The 21689-nt window shown below is 49.9% G+C and overlaps 1 protein-coding gene across 2 annotated transcripts in view; it reads right to left on the bottom strand.

The window, feature by feature from the left end:
* CCS (copper chaperone for superoxide dismutase) overlaps positions 1-21689 on the bottom strand; it is a 353047-nt gene that overhangs the window by 90140 nt on the left and 241218 nt on the right. The window contains exon 5 of one of the 2 annotated variants that reach the window (XM_082270566.1): positions 14627-14704. The exons of the other annotated variant lie outside the window; for it this stretch is intronic. Within the exon in view, the coding sequence (XP_082126692.1) occupies positions 14627-14704 (78 nt within the window). The remainder of the gene's footprint in view (positions 1-14626; positions 14705-21689) is intronic. 2 annotated transcript variants of the gene reach the window in all.

Below are 21689 nucleotides of genomic sequence, written 5' to 3'. Positions count from 1 at the left end.
TGTCATCTCAAAGGTAGAGCACAGCGAGTGGGCATCACCAGTTGTACCAGTAAAGAAAGCGAATGGGGACTTACGCATTTGTGGCGATTTCCGCATGGCACTAAATTCTCAACTGGAGATAGACCAGTATCCCCTACCCAGAGTAGATGACATTTTTGCCTCTCTTGCAGGTGGTCAAAAGTTCACCAAGCTTGATCTCAGGCAAGCTTATTTACAGTTTGAGGTCCACCCTTCGTCCCGCAAGTTTCTAACAATCAACACTCACAAGGGACTGTATGAATACAATCGGATGGTGTTTGGGGTAGCCTCCGCCCCAGCCATTTGGCAACGCAAAATGGATGAGATTTTGGCGGACATTCCTTTCACACAGTGCCTGTTAGATGACATGCTCATCACGGGCCTGACGGACCAGGAACACAAGTGTAACGTGGAGCTGGTGTTGGCCAGACTCCAAGAGCAGGGTCTAAAAGTGAACTTGGCGAAATGCCAATTCATGGTACCTAAATTGGAGTTTTGTGGCCACCTTGTGGATGCAGAGGGTATACACACCACGGAAGCCAAAGTTGATGCTTTAGTAAAAGCTCCAGCCCCGACCAACGTCCAGCAGCTGCGATCATACCTGGGCTTGCTGAACTATTACCACAAATTCCTGCCGGATCTAGCACACACTTTGTTTCCATTAAACAAGCTTTTGGAGAAACACTCCAGATGGAACTGGTCGGCTGCATGCCAACGTGCTTTTGAAGTTTCTAAGCGAAAGCTGTAGGCGTCACGCATGCTCGTGCACTATGACCTCCAAAGGCCTCTCACCTTGGCTTGTGATGCCTCACCCTATGGTCTAGGGGCTGTACTATCTCACGTTTTACCAGATGGGTCAGAGAAACCTGTGGCATTCGCCTCCAGGTCCTTGACAAAAGCAGAAAGCAATTACTCTCACATTGACAAAGAGGCTCTGGCGCTCATATGGGCAATTAAGAAGTTTCATCTTTACCTGTATGGTAGGGAATTCACCATACTGACTGATCATAAACCACTCCTTCAGATCTTTAGCCCTGACAAAGGCATCTCCCAGACGACTGCAGCCCGTCTTCAACGCTATGCCCTATTCTTGGGAGCATATAGCTACAAAATCCAGTATCGCAGCCATGATGCCAACGCTAATGCAGACGCCATGTCCCGTCTGACAAGGACATTAACAGACTCTTCTCCACCTGTCAAGAGTTGTCGTTACACCAGCCTGTCCTTTCTGTCTTCCGGGGAAGTAGCAGCCCATACAGCCAAGGATACCTTCCTTAAGACAATACTCTCCTGGGTACGGTACGGTTGGCCTGCAACTGTCACACAGGTTTATGAGCCTTACTTCCGTAGGCGTCTGGAATTAACTGTGTCTGGCAACTGTGTTTTGTGGGGAGACCGAGTGATCGTTCCACAGACCCTCCGGAGACACATTCTGGAATTGCTACATACTGGTCATCCCGGGGGCACACGTATGAAACAAAAGGCCCGAGGCTATGTGTGGTGGCCGAACCTCGACTCCGATATCACGACATATGTGAATGCGTGTGCTGGATGTGCACAAACTGCGAGAGACCCTCCTCGAGGGTGCGTCCAGCCCTGGACTTGGCCCACGGTTCCCTGGTTTCGCCTACACTTGGACTTTGCAGGCCCGATCAGAGGACACACCTTTTTGATCATTATTGATGCCCATTCAAAGTGGCCTGAGGTCGTTCCTGTTACTCAGCCAACGACTAAGGCGACGATTTCCATACTGTTACATCTCGCTGCTACGTTTGGATTCCCCAGAGAAATTGTCACAGACAACGGTGCACAATTCACAAGCCAGGAGTTTCAGGGTTTCCTGACTGCCCACAACATCAAACACAAGTTGACCGCACCTTACCACCCGGCTACAAATGGTCAAGCAGAAAGGTTTGTACAGACCTTCAAACGCTATTTCAAAGCTACTGTGGCTACAAGTAAACAACAGTCCCTGTCACCCCAGCAGCTGGACTCCTTCCTTTCTGCTTACAGAACCACACCACATGCAACCACTGGGAAAACTCCAGCTGAACTTCTTTTGGGTCGGCAGCCATGGACTGTTTTGGATATGCTCCGCCCTCAAACGGTCCAGGAACATGTACGGCAGTCCCAAGACAAGAGGGTCGAACACGACGAGATTCCCCGGTTTACAGCCCAGCAACAGGTATGGGCCCGATCTTATGGCGCTTCCAACACTCGTTGGCTTCCTGCTATCGTCGCAGAGACTTTGGGACCCAAAATGTATAGGGTCTGCCTGGAAGATGGTTCCATTTGCAGAAGGCATGCGGACCAATTGCGTCCTCGTTCTCAGCTGCCCGAATCCCTGACATCGGCTGCACCTCCAGTGTCTCAAGGATCTGCTCCTACCGGATCAGGAGGCATTGAGACTGATGCTTGGGGAGACTCTGAACTTTTGAACTCAGCTCCAACAGAGCCCTCCAGCCCTGGACCAGAGGTCTGCTCACCCTCTGAGCTAGGGAATCCCCTCTTGGCCCCGCCGGTGTCCATTCCGGCCAGCCCTGCTTCCTCCAGCCCCGAGTCGCTGGGTGCCCGTCCTCAACGACACTGTCGCCCTCCTGACCGGTTTCAAATGCAAGACCGGTTACGAGACTTTCGACGGGCCCGCCGAAAGTGATCCGCTGCCATTTTCTCCCCGGAGCTTCCCTGGAAGTTGTTCTCACATCCGGACATGGAAGAAACCATGTAAATCTCCTGAGTTGGAGGACTGTATTGGACAATTATGAGTACTGTTTTATGCCTGTTCTTGTTTTGTTGTTTTTTTTTTTTGTTTTTTGTTTTTTTTTTAGGTATGGATGGAAGGTGTTATACCTGAAGGGTTTCACATGTACTGTCACTTTAAGGCTGGCTCCACCCAGGAGTGATGACAAGGGTCAAGGGGCAGAGTGGCCATCTTTAGACACATGTAGAGATGTATTGAGATGCAGAGCTGTCCTGTAATGCTGTACAGTGAGTCCTGAATAAACAACCGTTGTTCCAGACCAGAGTCCTGTACACAAACCAGGCGGCGAGACAACACCGCCACGCTATGCACACGTGCAGCCAACGGAATCAGGTCCAGGTCCGCATCACACAGATACATGACACCCTGGTGGATCTGATCCACCATGTCCAGGGTCGCCGCCGAGGCCGAATCGGCCACTAGGACGCGCCTAAGCATCTGCGTCCAACTTGCGATCGCCTGGGCCGCCATGAGAGAAGCAAATAGAGCCTTAAGCATAGAACCCGTAACAGAATAAGTATGACGGGCAAGAGACTCCAGTCTCCTATCCGTGGCATCACGGAAAACAGGGGATCCCTCTGCAGGAATCGCAGTGGCTTTGTTCAAAACCGCAATTGCATGATCCACTGGTGGAGGCACACACCACCGTTCATCAGTGGCAGGGGAGAAAGGATAACGCAGCTTGAATTTACTTGGTACCGCAAAAGGTTTGCGCAGATCGCGCCATTGATCCTTTACAGCGCGCTGAAAATCAGCATTGCAGGGAAAAACCTGCGGCGTCCTGCGTTTTCTCTGCGTCCCATAAGCCGCCAAGGCAGCGGGGGGACACACTTCGTCCTGCAAACGTAGCGTCTGCTTAATGGAAGCAATCAACTCATCCATGATTGCAAGCTCTTCAGGCGAGCCAGGGGGAGAATTATCAACCCCCTCAACCTCAGCCTCTACCTCAGACCCCACTAGATCAAGAGAGGAGCGGGACCCCGATAGGGGGGTCCCTGCCAGAACAGCCCCATCACCTTCACCCTCAGAATCGGAGGACAGAGTAACTCTGGGCCGTTTAGTAGATTGAGCAGCCACCAGCATTTGCACCTGGGCAGCAAGGCCAGCCACAATAGTGGCTAAATCCCCCCCTGGGGGGGAAACAGCGGTCCCCTGGCTTTCCACCAATACTGTGGGAAACTTGCCCTCCTGAGAATCCATTGCCCCTGTACGCCAGACAACCAAGGGTTAACTGCCCCCTTTCAGCAAGCGCGGTAAGCGCAGCCCACCGCACACACTCAGGCACAATGAGACCCCCACAGGGAATATACAGACTGAATACAGGCAATGGACAACAGAAATAGAAGGATAAAACCTGAGGAGACCCCGCTGCTGCTGCTGCCTCGACCGGTGTTCCAGGAAAAAGGAAGTGATGCTGCCAGGGCGCTCTATGTAAGCCTATGGAGGCTACAAGAAAATGGCCGCCGTGCATGTAAACCATGCGGCCGGAGCGGGCGCCGGTAAAATTGCGTCGTTTGGCGCCGAAACCGCCGCTCCACAGTGCATAAAAACACACACAAATTCATCCCATTATATGGATACATGTTAGATCGCCGCAGCGATCGCTGTATATGCCCCAACATGCCATTAAAAACATGCCCCACAGCACACAGCTTCCCACACTGCCCAGCCTGACACACACAGTGTCATACAGCTCCCCCCCCCCCCTTGCAGCCCACAGCATGCAGCCGAGAGATAGGGAGACAAGCAGTGTGATTTAAAGGCAGGTTACACAGTCCCAGACTGAGACCCCCCCCAGACAGACAGGTCCCCACATAGACACACTTACCTCATATGGCGTGGGGAACCCGCACAGGCGAACAAGCCGCTGCACATGAGGCAGGGAGAGTCGCAATTCAAGACGCACACAATGGCGGTTAAGAAACCGCACAGCGTCCGGTGAGGTAGCCACCTCACCAAACATCCCTGCACCGAACAGGGATGGGTCGTTCACCGTGCCAGGAGCGTTACCTGGCTGAACGCTCGATGGCAAACTGGGAAGTCACTGACCCACGACCTGCGATCAGGGGGATCAGCCCGAGACCCAGTCCGCATGATCCTCTTCGTCCGAAGAACTAACTAATGCTGACAAAAACAACAGCTAAGTAAAGGTAGAGAAAAAACTCAAATAAAATATTAAAAAGAAGAAAGAGTCTGGGACAAAAAGTCCCAGCACAGAGAGAGCCAGCCACTCCTGACAAGCTAGACATTAAAACTGAGATATGGTTGCAGGAAGTAGGAGGGTATTGACTGAGGGGACCACCCCTTGAGGGTGGGATATGTTAAAGCTTTATTGTTAACATATTCTGTTGCCTAGCTACTCCTTCGGAGCAAAGTCTAATACCCCATATGTGACGAATATGAAGAGGCGGCGACTGTCGGAGGACGTAAGAGAAAGAGGGACCCTGTCGTGACGAGGTGCCTTGCACTGAGCAGATTGTTGACGAAAAGTACTCTTCCCACCAGTAAGACCCTTGATAAGTTCATCCAAAGAAGAACCAATTAAGCAATCCTCAGTAAAGGGCAGGTCTGACCGGGCCATTTTGTAAGCCTGGTCTGCAGACCAGCTTTTTTGCCACACCATGCATCTCATGGTTACCCCTACCGCAGATACTCTAGCTGCATCTAAAGACGCATAACATACAAATTTTAAATCTTGGACCATTTTGTCCCCCAGTTCGGCAAAGTCAGGGGGAAGCTGTCTCGCTTCCAAATCACTCTTCAAGAGCTGTGCGCATTACGTAATGATCTGGGACACTAGAGCCATCCTGAAGAACAGGCTATGTATTGAGCCCACTATCACATGTAAGTGGCGGCACAGAGCCTCATCCTTCTATCAACAGGGTCTTTAAAGAACGGAGGCTCCTCCACCGGAATCACAGTGGATTCGTTCAGTCTGGAGACTGGGTGGTCCATCTTCAGTGGAACTTCATTTTTTGATCACAGTGTCCGCAAAGGGATAGCGTCTAGTGAAATGCTTCGGCACCACTAACGTGTTTAGGGCGCCCCCACTATTCAGTGACAATTTTATCAAAAAGTTCCGGACAAGAGAAAACCCTGACCGACTCGGGGCTTTGTGGGTGCCAAAAGACACCTGCGCCCCTGACGCTGTAGAATCATTTGCCATTTTTAGAGTTTCCCGCACTGACACTATAAGTGCCTCTACCAGCTCTTTTTCCCGCGCGGCTGCAGATGAGGATATATCATCCTCGCCATCCGAATCAGAGTACGATGACGCAGACCCCTCAGGGGAATTCGGGTCAGTAAAGGCCATATCAATCTCAGAATCTGAGGAAACAAATGAGGCAAGCGAGGGCAGTGGGCGCTTTCTACTAGTCCTCTTTTTTAGGACCATAACAACTTTTGACACCAGGGTTTCAAAAAAACTTCCATTAAAGCAGACAAGGGTTGCCATCCGGAGGTCCCCGCAACACCAAAGAGGGGATCAGTAGGTGATACTTGCTCCTGGGACTCCATGTTAACCCGGGGACAGCGCAGTGTCACTTTAGGAATACTGCAAAAAAAACGGCCCCACGCCAGCGGTACTACAAGTCCCAGCACACAAAGCTGAAATATAGCAGAGTGAGGGAGCGACCTACAGGGACCCCAATAGACTCACCACTCCCTGATATTAGGGAGAACAGAGCCGGTTTGAAGTGTACAAAAAACAATCCTCACAGGAAGAGGAAGTACCTGGGTCAGCACCTAAGGTAAAGCCTTGCCACTCACTGCTGTACAGCATTTTCTCTGACTCCGAGAAAATGGCCGCCCAATGCATTTCAATGGGGAGACCACATCAAAATGGCAGCCCAATACATTTCAATGGGAAACTACTAAAAAAAAATGGCTGCCGAGCCTTGTACAGCTGATCTACAAGAAAATGGTGTCAACCTCGGTAAGCCATGCGGTCTACAGGATCCCCTGAGGGGTCCAGCGATCAAATCAGGCATAGGGGGGCCCTGGCAGGGACCCCCACCAGGATTAACCCCCCCACAGCGGATCGCGCAATCAGCAGCATCAGCGCCCCCCCCCCCGGCCCTCATCGCCTGCTACAGCCCCTGCATCATACCCGTCTAAGGTAGGGACCCCCTATGAAATAATGGGGAAGATGGCCTTCTGGGGGAGACTTAGATGGTCGATGGTCCCTGGGGACCCCACATACAAGGGGGGGCATGGGGGATGAGGGGTAACTCGAGGGTCTGACCATCCCAGGGAGGGGCCCACATCCACCCCGAGACCGCAAGAGATATGGGGGGACACTACTCGCCATACCAATGATATTCCGATGGGCGCCACTCTGGACAGACCACCTCTCCACCCGGGGTGGGGGTGCTGACGGCCAACGGATATGCTGCGACTTAAGCAAAACCAGGTCGTGCGCTCCCCCGCGAGGGGTTTCACTCACAGGCCAGTCCCTGTCCAGTGGGGCTATGTCGTGGCAAGGCCTAGCGCTCGCCGGCCAGACTGGGAGACCATAAGGATCTAGGATATCCAGTCCGAACCCCAGTCCGGCTGTTGATTGTAGTTCTCTCAGGAACAGAACTAGCTAAAAAAAATGTAATTTAGACAAAGGGTTCTCTTTTTTATTTTTTTGAAAAACTTTTTATTGGTATAAAACAGAAAAACAACAACACACTACAAAAACAACAATGGTGCATTCAATCAGTTACATGGCACTGAAGGGATAAACAAAAATGCTGTCACTCATATCAATAGCGCAGGTAGACAAGGCGTTCACAGTCAGCATAGTGAGAGGAGAAAAAAAAAAAAAGGGGGGGAACCACCCCAGCCATGAAGACAACAAAACCAAGGGAAACGAGGCAACCGAACTGTGGACCACCATTATTCCATGCACGCCAGCAGGGCAGCCGAGGAACCCTCCAGCCACCGCTGCCAGACACGGTCATGCTTTTTCGGACAGCCCCTGTGTGCGTATGTGTCTCGGTACAGTGGGAGAACTCCATCTATCAGCTCCCTCCAATGCTGGAGCGTGGGGGGAGCCCGCCTGCGCCAGTGTAAAGCAATAATCATCCGGGCATAGAAAAGCAGGAGACCTAGGAGGGTGCGGTCCGCCACTCTAGGCACCAAGTCATCCAACAGTCCCAGGAGGCCAAGCCGGGGGGAAGGGTCCAGGTCCATCTGCAAAAGAGCGGAGGACACCGAAAAAACACGGGACCAGTAGGCTGAAAGTTGTGGGCAAGTCCAAAAAATGTGAAAAAAATCCCCCGGAACACCCCCACAGCGCCAGCACTCCGGGGACTGCGCAGGATAGATCCGATGCACACGATGTGGGGTGAGATAAGCCCTGTGTACAATTTTGAATTGGACCAAACGGTCACGCATGGAGACCAGAATCTTGAATGGGGAATCCCAGATATGCAACCAGTCCACCGAGTCCAAGTCCGGAACGTCCCGGGCCCAGCGAGAGTGGAGGCCCAGGAGCTCCGGAGAGGAGACCCGGAGGAGATGGCGGTGTAGCACCGAGACCGCCCGAGCGGAGCAGTCGTACCGTAGGACCCGTTCCAGATCCGACTGCACCAGCTGAGAACTCTCAAGGGGGAATTGGGCTCTGAAGGCGTGGGACAACTGTAAATAATGAAAGAAGTGCGAGGGGGGGACATTGCGATCCGAGACTAGGCTCGTGAAAGACGGGAGGGTGAGGTCAGACGTAAGGTCCGAGACCTTCTTAATGTTAAATTTGGTCCATCGCACCGGGTCAGGGAGACTGTACAGGTGGGGCAGAGAGGGATTCCTCCACAGAGGGGCGCTCGGGGAGGACGCGGTGTTCGGATAAGACTCCAAAAGAAGTCCCTGGCGCCACGCCCGAAGCGTTGTGCGCATGGAGGTAGTCAGTTCGTAAGGGGCCCGGGGGCCACGAAACAAGAGAAGGGACAGCGCCTCCGTAGAACCCAACACCGCGGCCTCCACCACTACTGCGGAATTGGAAGCCTCCGGGGCCAACCACCAGACAGCCGTGACCAGCTGAGAGGCCAGGAAATACTTGTGGCAGTCGGGGAAAGCCAGTCCTCCCTGGGAGAGGGGACGCATAAGGGTGGCGAATTTGTAACGGGGGGGGCGGGGGCCCCATAAGAAACTAGAAAACATCTTGTTCAACGCAGTGAAAAAGGACTTTGGAATCCATTGCGGAGAGTGTCGAAACAAGTATGTCAATTTAGGAAGGAGTTTCATTTTGATCAAATTGATCCGGCCTAGCAGGGAAAGAGGGAGGTTCTCCCACGCCTTCAGTTTGGCCCTGAGTGTGGCCACAACCGGGTCCAAGTTCAGGGCAATAAAATCGGCAGGGTTCCTCGAGACTCGGACCCCAAGGTACATGAAGCTATCTACCCATTGAAGAGCAACATCAGGCCCACAGTCTCTCCTGGCCTCAGGGTCAATCGCCAACAGTAGAGATTTGGACCAGTTCACCCTGAGTCCCGTCACATCGGAGAAAGCATTCAGGATCCTGAGGGCACCACCGAGGGACGGGCCAGCGTCATTCAGAAACAAGAGGAGATCATCAGCATACAGAGCTACCCTCTCCTCCAGCCATGCCACCCGAAGACCTTTAACATGTGGGGAGACCCGAAGGGCCTCCGCCACAGGCTCCATGGCGATGGCAAAAAGGGCCGGGGAGAGAGGGCAGCCCTGCCGCGTACCCCGAGACAGCCGAAACACCGAGGACAGTCGTCCTCCGAGGCGGATGGCAGCCTCGGGGGAGGCATAGATGGTCTGCAGCCATCGAATAAACAGGAGCGGGAAACCCATCCTCCGGAGCACCTCCCACAGGAAGAGCCACTCCACAGAGTCGAACGCCTTCTCGATGTCGAGAGAGGCGACGACTCGGGAGCCAGAGTTGGTATGATTGGCCTGCAAATTCGTAAAAAGCCTACGGAGGTTGATGTCTGTGGATCGGTGGGCCATAAAACCGGTCTGGTCCTGGTCGACAACGGAGGGTAACAAGGGCTGAAGCCTAGCCGCCAGTATCTTCGTGAGGATTTTTAGATCATTGTTAAGCAGGGCAATCGGCCGGTAGGAGGCGCACAATTTAGGGTCTTTAGGTGATTTATGTATCAGGATTATGTGAGCCTGCGCCATGGAGGGGGGGAGAGCCCCCTCCGCCAGACAGTCGTTAAAGAGTGCGGCCAGTAGTGGGGCCAGCAGATCCAGGTGGGCCCGATAAAATTCTATCGGAAGCCCATCCGGGCCCGGAGCCTTCCCCCTGGGGATAGAGCGGACCACCACTTTCACTTCCTCCTCAGTGATCGGCCGGACCAGACCGGACCGTTCATGATCAGACAACCATCCCAGAGCAATCGGATCGAGAAGAGGGCAGGAGACTCGGCGGGAGGGTAGTGGTGTATAAGCGGGAATAAAAGTCTCTGAATTCTGCCAGAATCGCCTCGGGAGAGGAGAGGGCCTCCCCCGCCGAGGAGATGAGCTCGGGCACCAGCGTTAAGGGGGTATCCTGTTGAGAGAGTTGGGCCAACAAGCGACCATTCCGGTCCCCCTGCTCAAAACAACATTGCCGTGAGCGATATAGGGACAGCCTGGTGAGTTCCGAGAGATGGAGCTGGAGGTCCCGACGGGAGGCCTGGAGCCCCTCAAAGTTCGCTGCCGAGGGGTCCTGCCCATATCGGACCGAGGCCCTCTCCGCCGCCTCCTCCAGCACCACCGTGTCAGCTGTCAACCGGCTGCGCACCGCCTTAATGGACGAGATATAATGACCCCTAGTGAATGCTTTGAACGCATCCCACACCACAGCAGGGGAGGACGTGCCAGCATTTATGCGCCAATATTCCCGCAACACAGGAGGGGCTTGTCGGGAGAAGTCCGGCTGATCAATCCAGTGAGCTCCCAGGCGCCACATAGAGCCATCGCGAGTCAGTCCAGATCGCAACTGTAGCAGCAAGGGACTGTGATCAGACAGGCCACTCGGGAGATATGCCACCCCCTCCACCTCAGACAGGACTGACGGGCTGGCAAAGGCAAGGTCAATCCTAGAGGAGGTCTTGTGCGTAGCAGAGAAGCAGGAGTACTCCCTCTGCTCAGGGTGCTTCCAGCGCCAGGCCTCCCGGACCCCAGCCGCCTCCGCCCAGTCAAGCAGGTCACGAGAGAATACCTTGGGCGGAACCGGCCTGTCCAGGTCGGGAGAGAGGGTGGCATTGAAGTCCCCGACAATCACCAATTTGGCAGGGGCGTAGAGGGAAACCTTATCTAACACATCATACAGTACTTCGGCCCTAAAAGGCGGGGGTACATAAATCCCCACCACAACGTACCGCTGCCTCCACAAGGTGAGCACCAGCACGACATACCTGCCCATGGGGTCTGTGTGAACCGCCTCAACCTCATGGGGCAAGGACTTGCGCACCAAGACCGACACCCCCCTAGCATAGGAGGAGTAGGATGCATGAAAGGCCCTTTGGACCCAGGGCTTCTTGAGGGCCTGTAGCTTGCCGCCCACCAGATGTGTCTCCTGTAGCACAAGAATCGAGGGATTGTGGGATTTAACATACTGAAATAATTGCGCCCGCTTAAATTTGTTGTTCAGACCACGGACATTCCACGAAAGGATGGAGAAGCTAGAGGATTTAAGTGACGCCATATCTAGGCATAATAGGCATAAGAGGGCCAACCCGCGCACATGCTGGGAGACCCATCTGGTGAGCAACAGCATAGCAGAAAGAAATGCACCAACTAGCAAAACACATAACCGAAAAACAAAAAAACGAAAAACAAGCATGTACAGCAAAACATACAACAGTTACCCTAGAGCCAAAACGGCTCACCCTATCGTGCCCCGGGCACCCCATAAAACACAGGGGTGGCGGGGGGACGATCTCGACCCAAAAACAAAAACAGAAAAAATATAGTAGACCGCTAACCGTGCAGCCTGCCGAACAGTCTCTCCAGGGGGGGAGAAATCAAAGAGGCACGATGCCCAGACCTCTTTCCGGGCTGGGAAAGCACAGTCCGAACAGTACAGAGAGGGGAAAAAAAAAAAAAAGTCAGCAGACAATGTGATATCAGCAGCACAAGGAAGAGGGCAGCTCCAGTAAGCAGGGACATCCATCCGGGGGGAGAAGGCAACAGAGGGGGGGGGGAAGAGCAGCGGGGCAGGAAGATGTGGGTCAGAGATGGGGGGAAGACCGACAGGCAGTCCAGGTGAGGCAAAGTCAGCAATGAGATGGTCCAGGCAAACAAAAAAGAAAAAGGCTCAGAGAGGGGGGGGAAGCACTAAGAAGAAAAAGGGCTTTCGGCTGCAGGGGGAGAGGTGCAGGCAATACTTGCGACAGTGCGGAGATTCTCAAGCAGCCGAGCGGTCATCCACGTCAGCGAACATCCAGCCAGGCAGCCGCCGCCTCCGGGGTGTCAAAAAACCGAGCCCGGTCACCGTCTATGACACGCAGGCGACTGGGATAGAGGAGGCTATACTTCAGGCCCTTGTCTCGTAGCCGCTTCCTGATGTCGGTGAACTGGCGTCTCTTGCCCTGAACTTCTGGCGAGTAGTCAGGGAAAAACATCAGCCTGGTGTTTTCATAGCAGACCTCCTGTTTGGCCCTGGCCGCAGCAAGGATTTGGTCCCGATGCCTGTAATTGAGAAGGCGGAGGAGGAAGGGCCTGGGGGGGGCACCCGGCACTGGGGGTGTCGGGGGGACCCTGTGTGCCCGCTCCACCACAAATGTCGGCGGCATGTCAGGGAGGCCCAGCAGCGAAGGGAGGAACGCCTCAGCGAATTCCGCCGGTTTGGATCCCTCTACCCGCTCCGGCAGGCCCAGGATGCGGACGTTGTTGCGACGGAGACGGTTTTCGGTGTCTATCGCCTTATCTTGCAGTGCTCTAACCTGAAGCTGAAGGGCTCGGAGCTCCGTGGAGTCAGCACGAGTGGAGTCTTCCAGCTGGGATATCCGCTCCTCCGCCTCCGTCACGCGAGAGCGGAAACTTATCAAGATCGTGGCGGATCAGGCTTATGTCAGTGGCAAGATAGTCCATCTTAGCAGTGAGGGTGTCCTTACAGGCCTTGATTGCCTCCAGAATGTCGGCCGGGGAAGGATCCGGTGGGCCTCCGGGGTCTCGAGCAGGCTGAGCTTCAGCAGACATCTTCTTCGGAGGAGGCCTCGTGTCCAAGATGGCCGCCGCGGGACCCGAAGGACGGGACGAACTCCGGGATTTGGCGGACCGCAGCTTCCCCGGTGAGAACGGAGGAATCTGCGAGGTGCCGCCCCTCCTTCTGGACCCCAGGGTGAGTTTTAGGGGTATAGATGTAAGGGATGGATGCCGATGGAACAGATAGGATTATTGCAGGAGCGGAGCTAGAGCCCTGTGCGTCCGTGTAGTCTCACATCCCGGCCACGCCCCCAGACAAAGGGTTCTCTTTTTACATAAAAAACATGCTAGGACCGAAATCCCAGAAGGGAACTAGGTCCTTACTCCTTACTAGGCAGAAAAAAACTGAATGCCTATAGCAGAGTGAGTGGGTGTATACCCCCAGTGACTGCCCCATAGGTGTGGTAAAGATGTTTTCCTGCCTAGTGTCCTACTCCTTTTGGGGGCAGCAAAACCCAATGGTTAAGAAGAATATGGAGCTGCGTCTGTCAATGAACGATAGAGAAAGCATAATCACAGAGATAGGAGATAATTACAGTGCTGCTTCTTTCACTGTCCCGGAACAAACTGGGGAGGTTTCAGGATGACCTGGACTCACTGAAAGGGAGTTGAATGATGCTGGCCATCAGACTGGGGGCATTAGGCAACAGATAAAAAGGACTGTGGGGGAAGTCTGGATTAAAGACAGGTACCCCATGGTGTTTGCTCTCAGATAAGGTTATTATTAAATTTCTTTTTTTTTTAAATATACTGCCTAAACAGCTTGGTAATATTATACAATAACCATTTGTTCTCATGAGTACTAAAAGCCTGCATGATATACACAGAAAAATGTATGGTCCTCCTTTTCGAACATTGAAACATTAACTGTATTCCAAAAAATATCACTAGCCATACCAGTCTACTGCAGCATTTCTGTCATCTATTAAAGTGGAGTTCCACCCTATTTTTATACTTACCTCCATCTTCTCGCTCCGGGTCACCTGAAAAAGAAATGGATAATCGCATTATTTTTTTTTTTTTACTTACCTCGTAGCGAAGAAAATATACTTACCTTACTTCCTTCTTCCTCGGCCACGGCCCGTCGTCACTTCCTGGCTCTGCAATGATTCCTGGGAGCTGAACGTCATAGCTCCCAGGAATCATTGCGCCTGCACCGGCCCCGACGTCAGTTCCGGGGCGCGCGCGTCATCCCCTTCTAAACAGCTTCTGGGCATGCCCAGAAGCTGTGGAGGGATGACGCGCGCGACCCGGAAGTGACGTCGGGGCCGGAGCAGGGCATCGTGGGACCGAAGAAGGCGGAAGAGGACCCCGAAGAGGATCTCGCTGGCTTCAAGCTGCCCACATCTGAGATGGCAGCGCTGGACAAGACGTTTTCAAGGTAAGTATTTGTCCTTACAGGTAAGTGCAACCCGGGACAGATCAGGGGCTAGCCATTGTGGAATGCACTAGCCCTGACTGTCCCGGGGGTATTTAAAAAAAAAAAATCCAAGGGTGGAACTCCGCTTTAATGTGCATTTTCCAAAAGCAGAAATGTGCAGCTTAGCATTTAGTGGTGTTGTAAAGACCTGGAAGAGGATGAAAGACAACTATACAGGCCTGAATTAGTGCTTTTACACACTACTGAAGCACAGAACTAGCATACCACAAAGACTACTTTATACAAGATTAATATATGGATAAAACAGCCAAGATTCTTACCTTTACCCGTCCATTTTCAATTCTAAATGCTGCTCTCCCATCATCACTAGCGAAGATATTTCCCAAATCTCCAACATGCTAAAAAGTAAATTACAACATTTAAAACTAACTGGAAGCTGCAACCAGAAGACCCCCTTCCCCTTTATATACAGGTTATAATGCTCGTTTAGTCAAGAAGGATCTAGTAGAGAGGATTACTTGCCTTACTCCACAGTTCTGCAGGCTTCCTCCACACCAATTCGGGTATTAAACATCCAGTCCCTCAATGTTGCTCCTCTTTTTCTCTAGCCAAAGTCATCCCGTACAATGCAGGACTAGCAGCCTCTGCTGGTCCTGCATTGTACATGATGACAGAAGGTCCACCCACATTCTGAGGTAGGTGCAAAGAAGACTGGAGTGATGTCTCCTACAGAACTGTGGAGTATAGAATTTATTTTATTTTAAGCTGACCAAAGTTCCACTTTAACACATCAGTCTATACAGGGCTCATGCACACAGCCATTTTTGTTAATCTATTGTAAATATATCTACATCAGCATATATAATGTTGAATGCTACATTTTTTGTGAATACATGCATCAACATGCATTATTATGTGTCATTCTGCGCCAATTCACACAAACATTCAAAACACTCTTGTACAGTCAATTACATGCAAGCCAGTGTAATGCGTGCTAATGAGCAACAAAAATTGTAATAGCCACTGTATTGTGTATAGAACTGAATAACATTATTGTTATACCTTGAACATTTATATGCATTTTGAAAGTGATGTGTGATCCATGTGCATGAGCCCCTATGGATCATCAATTTAAAAGGAAGGAAGAAGAGGAAAACTGGGTAAACATAAACCAATATATTTCTTTTACTGCTTATTCACTATATCTACAATTGATTATTGACCCATCCAATCATTATTTAACAAGATCATACAGGGCCGGATAAACATAGGGGCTTTTGGAGTTGTAGCTCTAAGTCCCTACCTTAGAATAGTCCCAGCCCAATGAGTCACTAATGCTGCCCAGCCATGCTGTGCGTGTGTACACATGATTGGTATGTAAAATCGCAGGGCAGCAGGTGGCATTGATATGTAAATTGTGGGATGGAAGGCAGCATTTATATGTAAATCGCGGGGCAGCAGGCAGCATAAATCATAGGCGCATTCATAGGTATATCAAGCTCCCCTGAGCTCCATGCCACCATCACCTATGCTGAATACTGCCGATATTGGGGACGTAAACATGCCCTGCCTGCCACTGTCACTGAGCTTGCCATCAACCTGTGCTGCAAAGGTGAGGGGAGGTGATTACGGAGGTCAGTTCAGTGATCGAAGCATTATTTAATGGTCTCATGGTCGATCCCTTAATTAAATATAACTAGGCATATTCAAATTATTAACTTTTTTTAGCATATTAGTGTTCGATGGGAGCAGATACATCTTTGTAAATTGTTTTTATTACCACCTGTCAAATAATTTTTATTATGTTCTAATTAGTTGAACCGTTATATTCAATGCCTATAAGTAAGCCTCCCCTACCCGTTTCCCTTTAAGATTTGAGACCGGGTAGACGTCACCGTAAGCATGTCTTTCCCTATAAATTGGCGAGTTACCATTGAGTGGGCGTGACCTGAGGAAGGAGGCTACTCCTCCTAAACGCATTGTCACGACAAATGTGTGACGTCCACACTCTCCTACCCCTGTGTCCTGCTTGTGTGGGTTTGTGTGTTCTCAGAGCGCAGCCCTGGCTGGACCAGGCGCATGGGCATTAGGATCTGCACGTCGAGCGTGGTAGTGGCTAGTCTTGGATAAACTGCCATGATCCCGGCAGCTAGGTTGAACGTCCACGGATCCCCCCTGCCCTATAGGGATCTTGGGGTGGTTTTAGGAGTGCGGCCACAGTGGAATCCTTATTCTGTATATATCTTCACACAATGTGAGTTTGACCATTGTAGTATTTTTAACTTTACCATAATAAAGCCGAATTACACTAGAGCTGCTTTGCGCTCACATCTTTTGTGTTTTTGACTATATACACTATTTTGCACATTACACACTGCTGCACTATATACACCATATTGTACATTACACACTTTTGCACTATATACACTACATTACTGACTCATCCTCCACTAGAAACACTATACTGTACAATACACTATATTGTACAATACACACTCCTGCACTATATTGTACATTACACACTTCTGTACTATATGCACTTTATTGTACATCACACAATTCTGCACTATATAGTGCATTGCACACTCCTGCACTATATACACTATATTGTGCATTGCGCACCCCAGCACTATATACACTATATTGTACATTGCACACTCCTGCACTATATACACTATATTGTACATGGCTGACTCCTTCTCTACTATATACATTATATTGTACAATGCACACTTCTGCACTATATACACTATATTGTACATTACCCACTTCTGCACTATATTGTACATTGCACAGTCCTGCACTATATACACCATATTGTACATTACACACTTAAATACTTTATACACTATATTGTACATTACTGACTCCTTCACTACTATATACACTATATAGTACATTGCGCAGTTCTGCACTATATACGCTATAGTGTATATTGCACACTCATGCACTATATTGTACATTGCACACTCCTGCACTATATTGTGCCTTACACTCTACTGCACTATTGCTCCTTCTCTACTATATACACTATATTGTACATTGCACACTCCTGAACTAAATACACTATATTGTACATTACTGACTCCTTATCTACTATATGCACTATATTGTACATTACACACTTCTGTACTATATTGTACATCACATTATATACACTATATTGCGCATTGCACACCCCTGCACTATATACACTATATTATACATAGCACAGTCCTGCACTATATTGTACATTACCAACTCCTTCTCTACTATATACACTATATTGTACATTGCACACTTCTGTACTATATACACTATATTGTACATTACTGACTCCTTCTCCACTATATTGTACATTGCACACTTCTGCACTATATACACTATATTGAACATTACACACTTCTGTACTATATACACTACACTATATTGTACATCACACAATTCTGCACTATATTGTGCATTGCCCACTCCTGCACTATATACACTATATTGTGCATTGCACACTCCTGCACTATATTGTACATTACTGCCTCCTTATCTACTATATGCACTATATTGTACATTACACACTTCTGTACTATATGCACTATATTGTACATCACACAATTCTGCACTATATTGTGCATTGCACATCCCTGCACTATATACACTATATTGTACATAGCACAGTCCTGCACTATATTGTACATTAACGACTCCTTCTCTACTATATACACTATATTGTACATTACACTCTTGCACTATATACACTATATTGTACATTACACACTTCTGTACTATATACACTATATTGTACATTACTGACTCCTTCTCCACTATATTGTACATTGCACACTTCTGCACTATATACACTATATTGAACATTACAAACTTCTGTACTATATACACTACACTATATTGTACATCACACAATTCTGCACTATATTGTGCATTGCCCACTCCTGCACTATATACACTATATATTGTGCATTGCACACTCCTGCACTATATTGTACATTGCACACTCCTGCACTATATTGTGCATTGCACACTCCTGCACTATATACACTATGACTATATTGCACATTACAGAATTCTGCACTATATTTTGCATTGCACACTCCTACACTATATTGCACACTCCTGCACTAGATTGTGCATTGCACACTTCTGTACTATATACACTATATTGTGCATTGCACACTCCTGCACTATATACACTATATTGTACATCAGTGTTCGACAAACCCCGTTCGCCAGGTCGCCATGGCGACCAGAAACTGCGTCCTGGCTCCTGATTTGCCGCCAGCCCACTCTCTAACTGACTGCCCGGACACGCAGCTCAGAGTGTCAGGCAGCTGATGCTTTGCTCTCCCCCTCTCTGGTCTCCGTATTTTCCCTGGAGCCGTGCAGTAATCTGAAGTCCGGCTGTGTGTAACATGAGAGGGGAGGGGGCTGGCCTCCTCTCCTCTGTCAGAGCAAGGTCCGTAATGGCTGCTCTCTGAGCTCTCCTATGCTGCCCGTCGCGTCCTTATCAGGCTGGCCTTCCTCCCCCCAGAGCCCACAGTAGTTCAAACCTTGGAGAAGAGTGAGGAGGAGGGGGACTCGGCAGCCTGTGTGGCCTTTACCTGACCTAGCAGGCAGACTGTCACTACTGTGAGGGAGGGGGGAGAGTTCTGGTGGAGGATAGAGCACAGGGGCTGCCTGTGTGTGTGTTCATGTGTCCATGCTGTGACACACTGAGCCGCTGTTCTAATAGTGCAGTTGTTTAACCACCTCCCACCTGGGCCATTGTAGATATACGGCCAGGCGGGAGTCTCGTCCTTCTGAAGAGACGTTCCGGAACGTCCTTCAGAAGGAGAGAGATCGCGCCTCCGCGGGCGCGCGCAGCGGCGCGATCTCGATGTGCCTGTGTCCCTAGGACACAGAGCAACAAGACTCGGCAGGAGGGCCCTGTGATTGGCCCTCCTGATCACATGACGGCTGTGTCCATTCACAGCCGTCATGTAATGTCAATACAGCCGTTGTAACGGCTTCGATCTCTTCTCCTCCTGACAGATCCTGTCAGTGAGGAGAAGAGCAGAGGATCGATTCTGCAGCCGGGGGGGTGATCAGTGAGTATTTCTGATTACTCACTGATTACAGGGGGGTCTGTGCTGGTAATCAGATGATTGATTACCAGTGCAGCCCTGGGGGGAGGAGGTGCCACTAGAGCCACCAGGGATGCCCACCCATGACCACCAGGGATGCCCACCATGGCCACCAGGGATGGCAAACAGGGCTCAGAGAGCCTGCCAGTGGTGCCCCCCTATCAGTGCTGCCCACCAGTGCCCGTTATTGCCATCTATCAGTGCCGCCCACCAGTGCCCATTATTGCCCACCAGTGCTGCCTATCAGTGCCCATCAGTGCCCCCCATCAGTGCCGATCAGTCCCGCCCATCAGTGCCGCCGATCAGTCCCCATCAGTGCTGCCTATCAGTGCCCATCAGCGCTGCCTATCAGTGCCCACCAATGCTGCCTATCAGTGCTATCTATCAGTGCCACATATCAGTGCCCATCAGTGCTGCATATCAGTGCTACCTATCAGTGCCCATCAGTGCTGCATATCAGTGCCACCCCATCAGTGTCTCTTCATCAGTGCCTGTCAGTGCGGCGTCATCAATGCTCATCAGTGCAGGAAAAAACGTATCCATTTACAAAATTTTATAACCTAAACAAAAAACCTTTTTTTTTTTTTCAAACTTTTCGGTCTTTTTTTATTTGTGCACCAAAAAAGAAAAAACCTGGCGGTGATCAAATACCACTAAAAGAAAGCTCTATTTGTGGGGGAAAAAAATGACACAAATTTGGTTTAGGTACAGTGTTGCATGACCGCGCAATTGTCATTCAAAATGCAACAGCGCTAAAAGCTGAAAATTGGCCTGGGAAGGAAGGGGGTTTAAGTGCCCAGTATTGAGGTGGTTAAGGTGAGCTGTGAGCTGGAGGAGGGGAGATGAGGCCATGCTTTAAAATGATCTTTTTATGTCCTCTGATAAAGCCCTGTGTATTATCAACAATCACCACAGGGGGACACACAGGCAGGAAGTAGCTGCAAAGAGGCAACAGAAGATCAGCAGCGCTGGGATACTTCTTTCATCCTTTTCTGTATTTTATTTAAAATGTCACAAAGGCTTTATTTAGATGTGCAGTTGGGTGGTAAAAATGTGCTGTATTGGGGCGTGGCCGACCGTCAGCCGAGCCGGACGCAGGATACAGGAGCTCCAGGGCCTGCAATTCTAATCCCTAACCATCCGCGGGATTTTCGGGCATCCTTACCCCGAAAAAACACCTGGGGACAGGAGGGACTCCTGCTGACTCTATACCGAGCGGTATTTTAGTCATCTGTGACGGACGCCGTTGGCGGCCTACTCGGACCTCCGCGGCCACCGGACTTTCCTAAATACCGCATCGGCCATCAGGAGCCAGATGAGATTTTACTACGACCACCCTTGGTATATTTTTTCCTTTTTTTGTCTTCCCATACAGATATCAAGAAACAAGATGTGACTGTCCATCCGGGAATAAGCACATGGATCCCTACCAAGATTGCCTATGTTGGACGTTGATGTTGGGCGCGGTTGGTAAGGGAAACCATGACATTGCTACTATACTGACATCTTATGTCTGAAATTGGAACTGCGGTAATCTTCCCCTTACCAATTTTTTTTTTTTTTCTTTTCCTCTCGGTGTGTGGATTTTGTGAGAGGCTACATTCATAATCACAAAACTTTATGTATTTTGAAGTTGCATTTGTGAGGTTGTTAATGCAATGTTTTCATTGTGCGTATTACAAAGTTTCAGAGTTAAAACAAATTTACGGTCATGTTTCCCCCACTCAGCTCACGTGAGGTCTGCTGGCTTAAATTTGGCTGGTGGCTTCACGGGAGCTGTTTTAGGAGAGGATCCCTCTCCGGTTATTTTTTCTTTATCTTCAGTTACCTATAGGTAATCTGATCCAAGGTTAAAAGAATGTTTAATTATCTATGTTATAACATTTTTTCGGAATTGACAAGTTTTTTCTTCATTTTTGCTTCACAGCCGTCATCCATTTGGCAAAATTCTCTACTTTACCAACATTATTTTATCCTCCTTTTTGTACCTATTTCAGAACTCTATTATATACATTACTCTCGGTTAATGCATAGACCTCCTGACCCCTCACGGTTCACCAAGAGTGATCTAATTTTAATCCCTGACAATCCGTTTCAGACTAACTGTTCTTGTAGTACAAATGAACATTAAATGTATTTCCCATAATGTGCAGGGATTTAACACACCCATTAAGAGAAGTAAAGCCTTTCACAACTATAAAAGGTTGGGCGCTAAAATTATATTGATCCAAGAGACTCACTTTGCAGAGTCTAGTCACCCCAAATACTTTCA

Source organism: Pelophylax lessonae, assembly GCF_965119305.1.
Source record: "Pelophylax lessonae genome assembly, chromosome: 10".
In the NCBI taxonomy this organism is placed as follows: Eukaryota; Metazoa; Chordata; class Amphibia; order Anura; family Ranidae; genus Pelophylax; species Pelophylax lessonae.
Note: the sequence above shows the minus strand (reverse complement) of the source record. Positions and strands in the feature narration are given on the sequence as shown.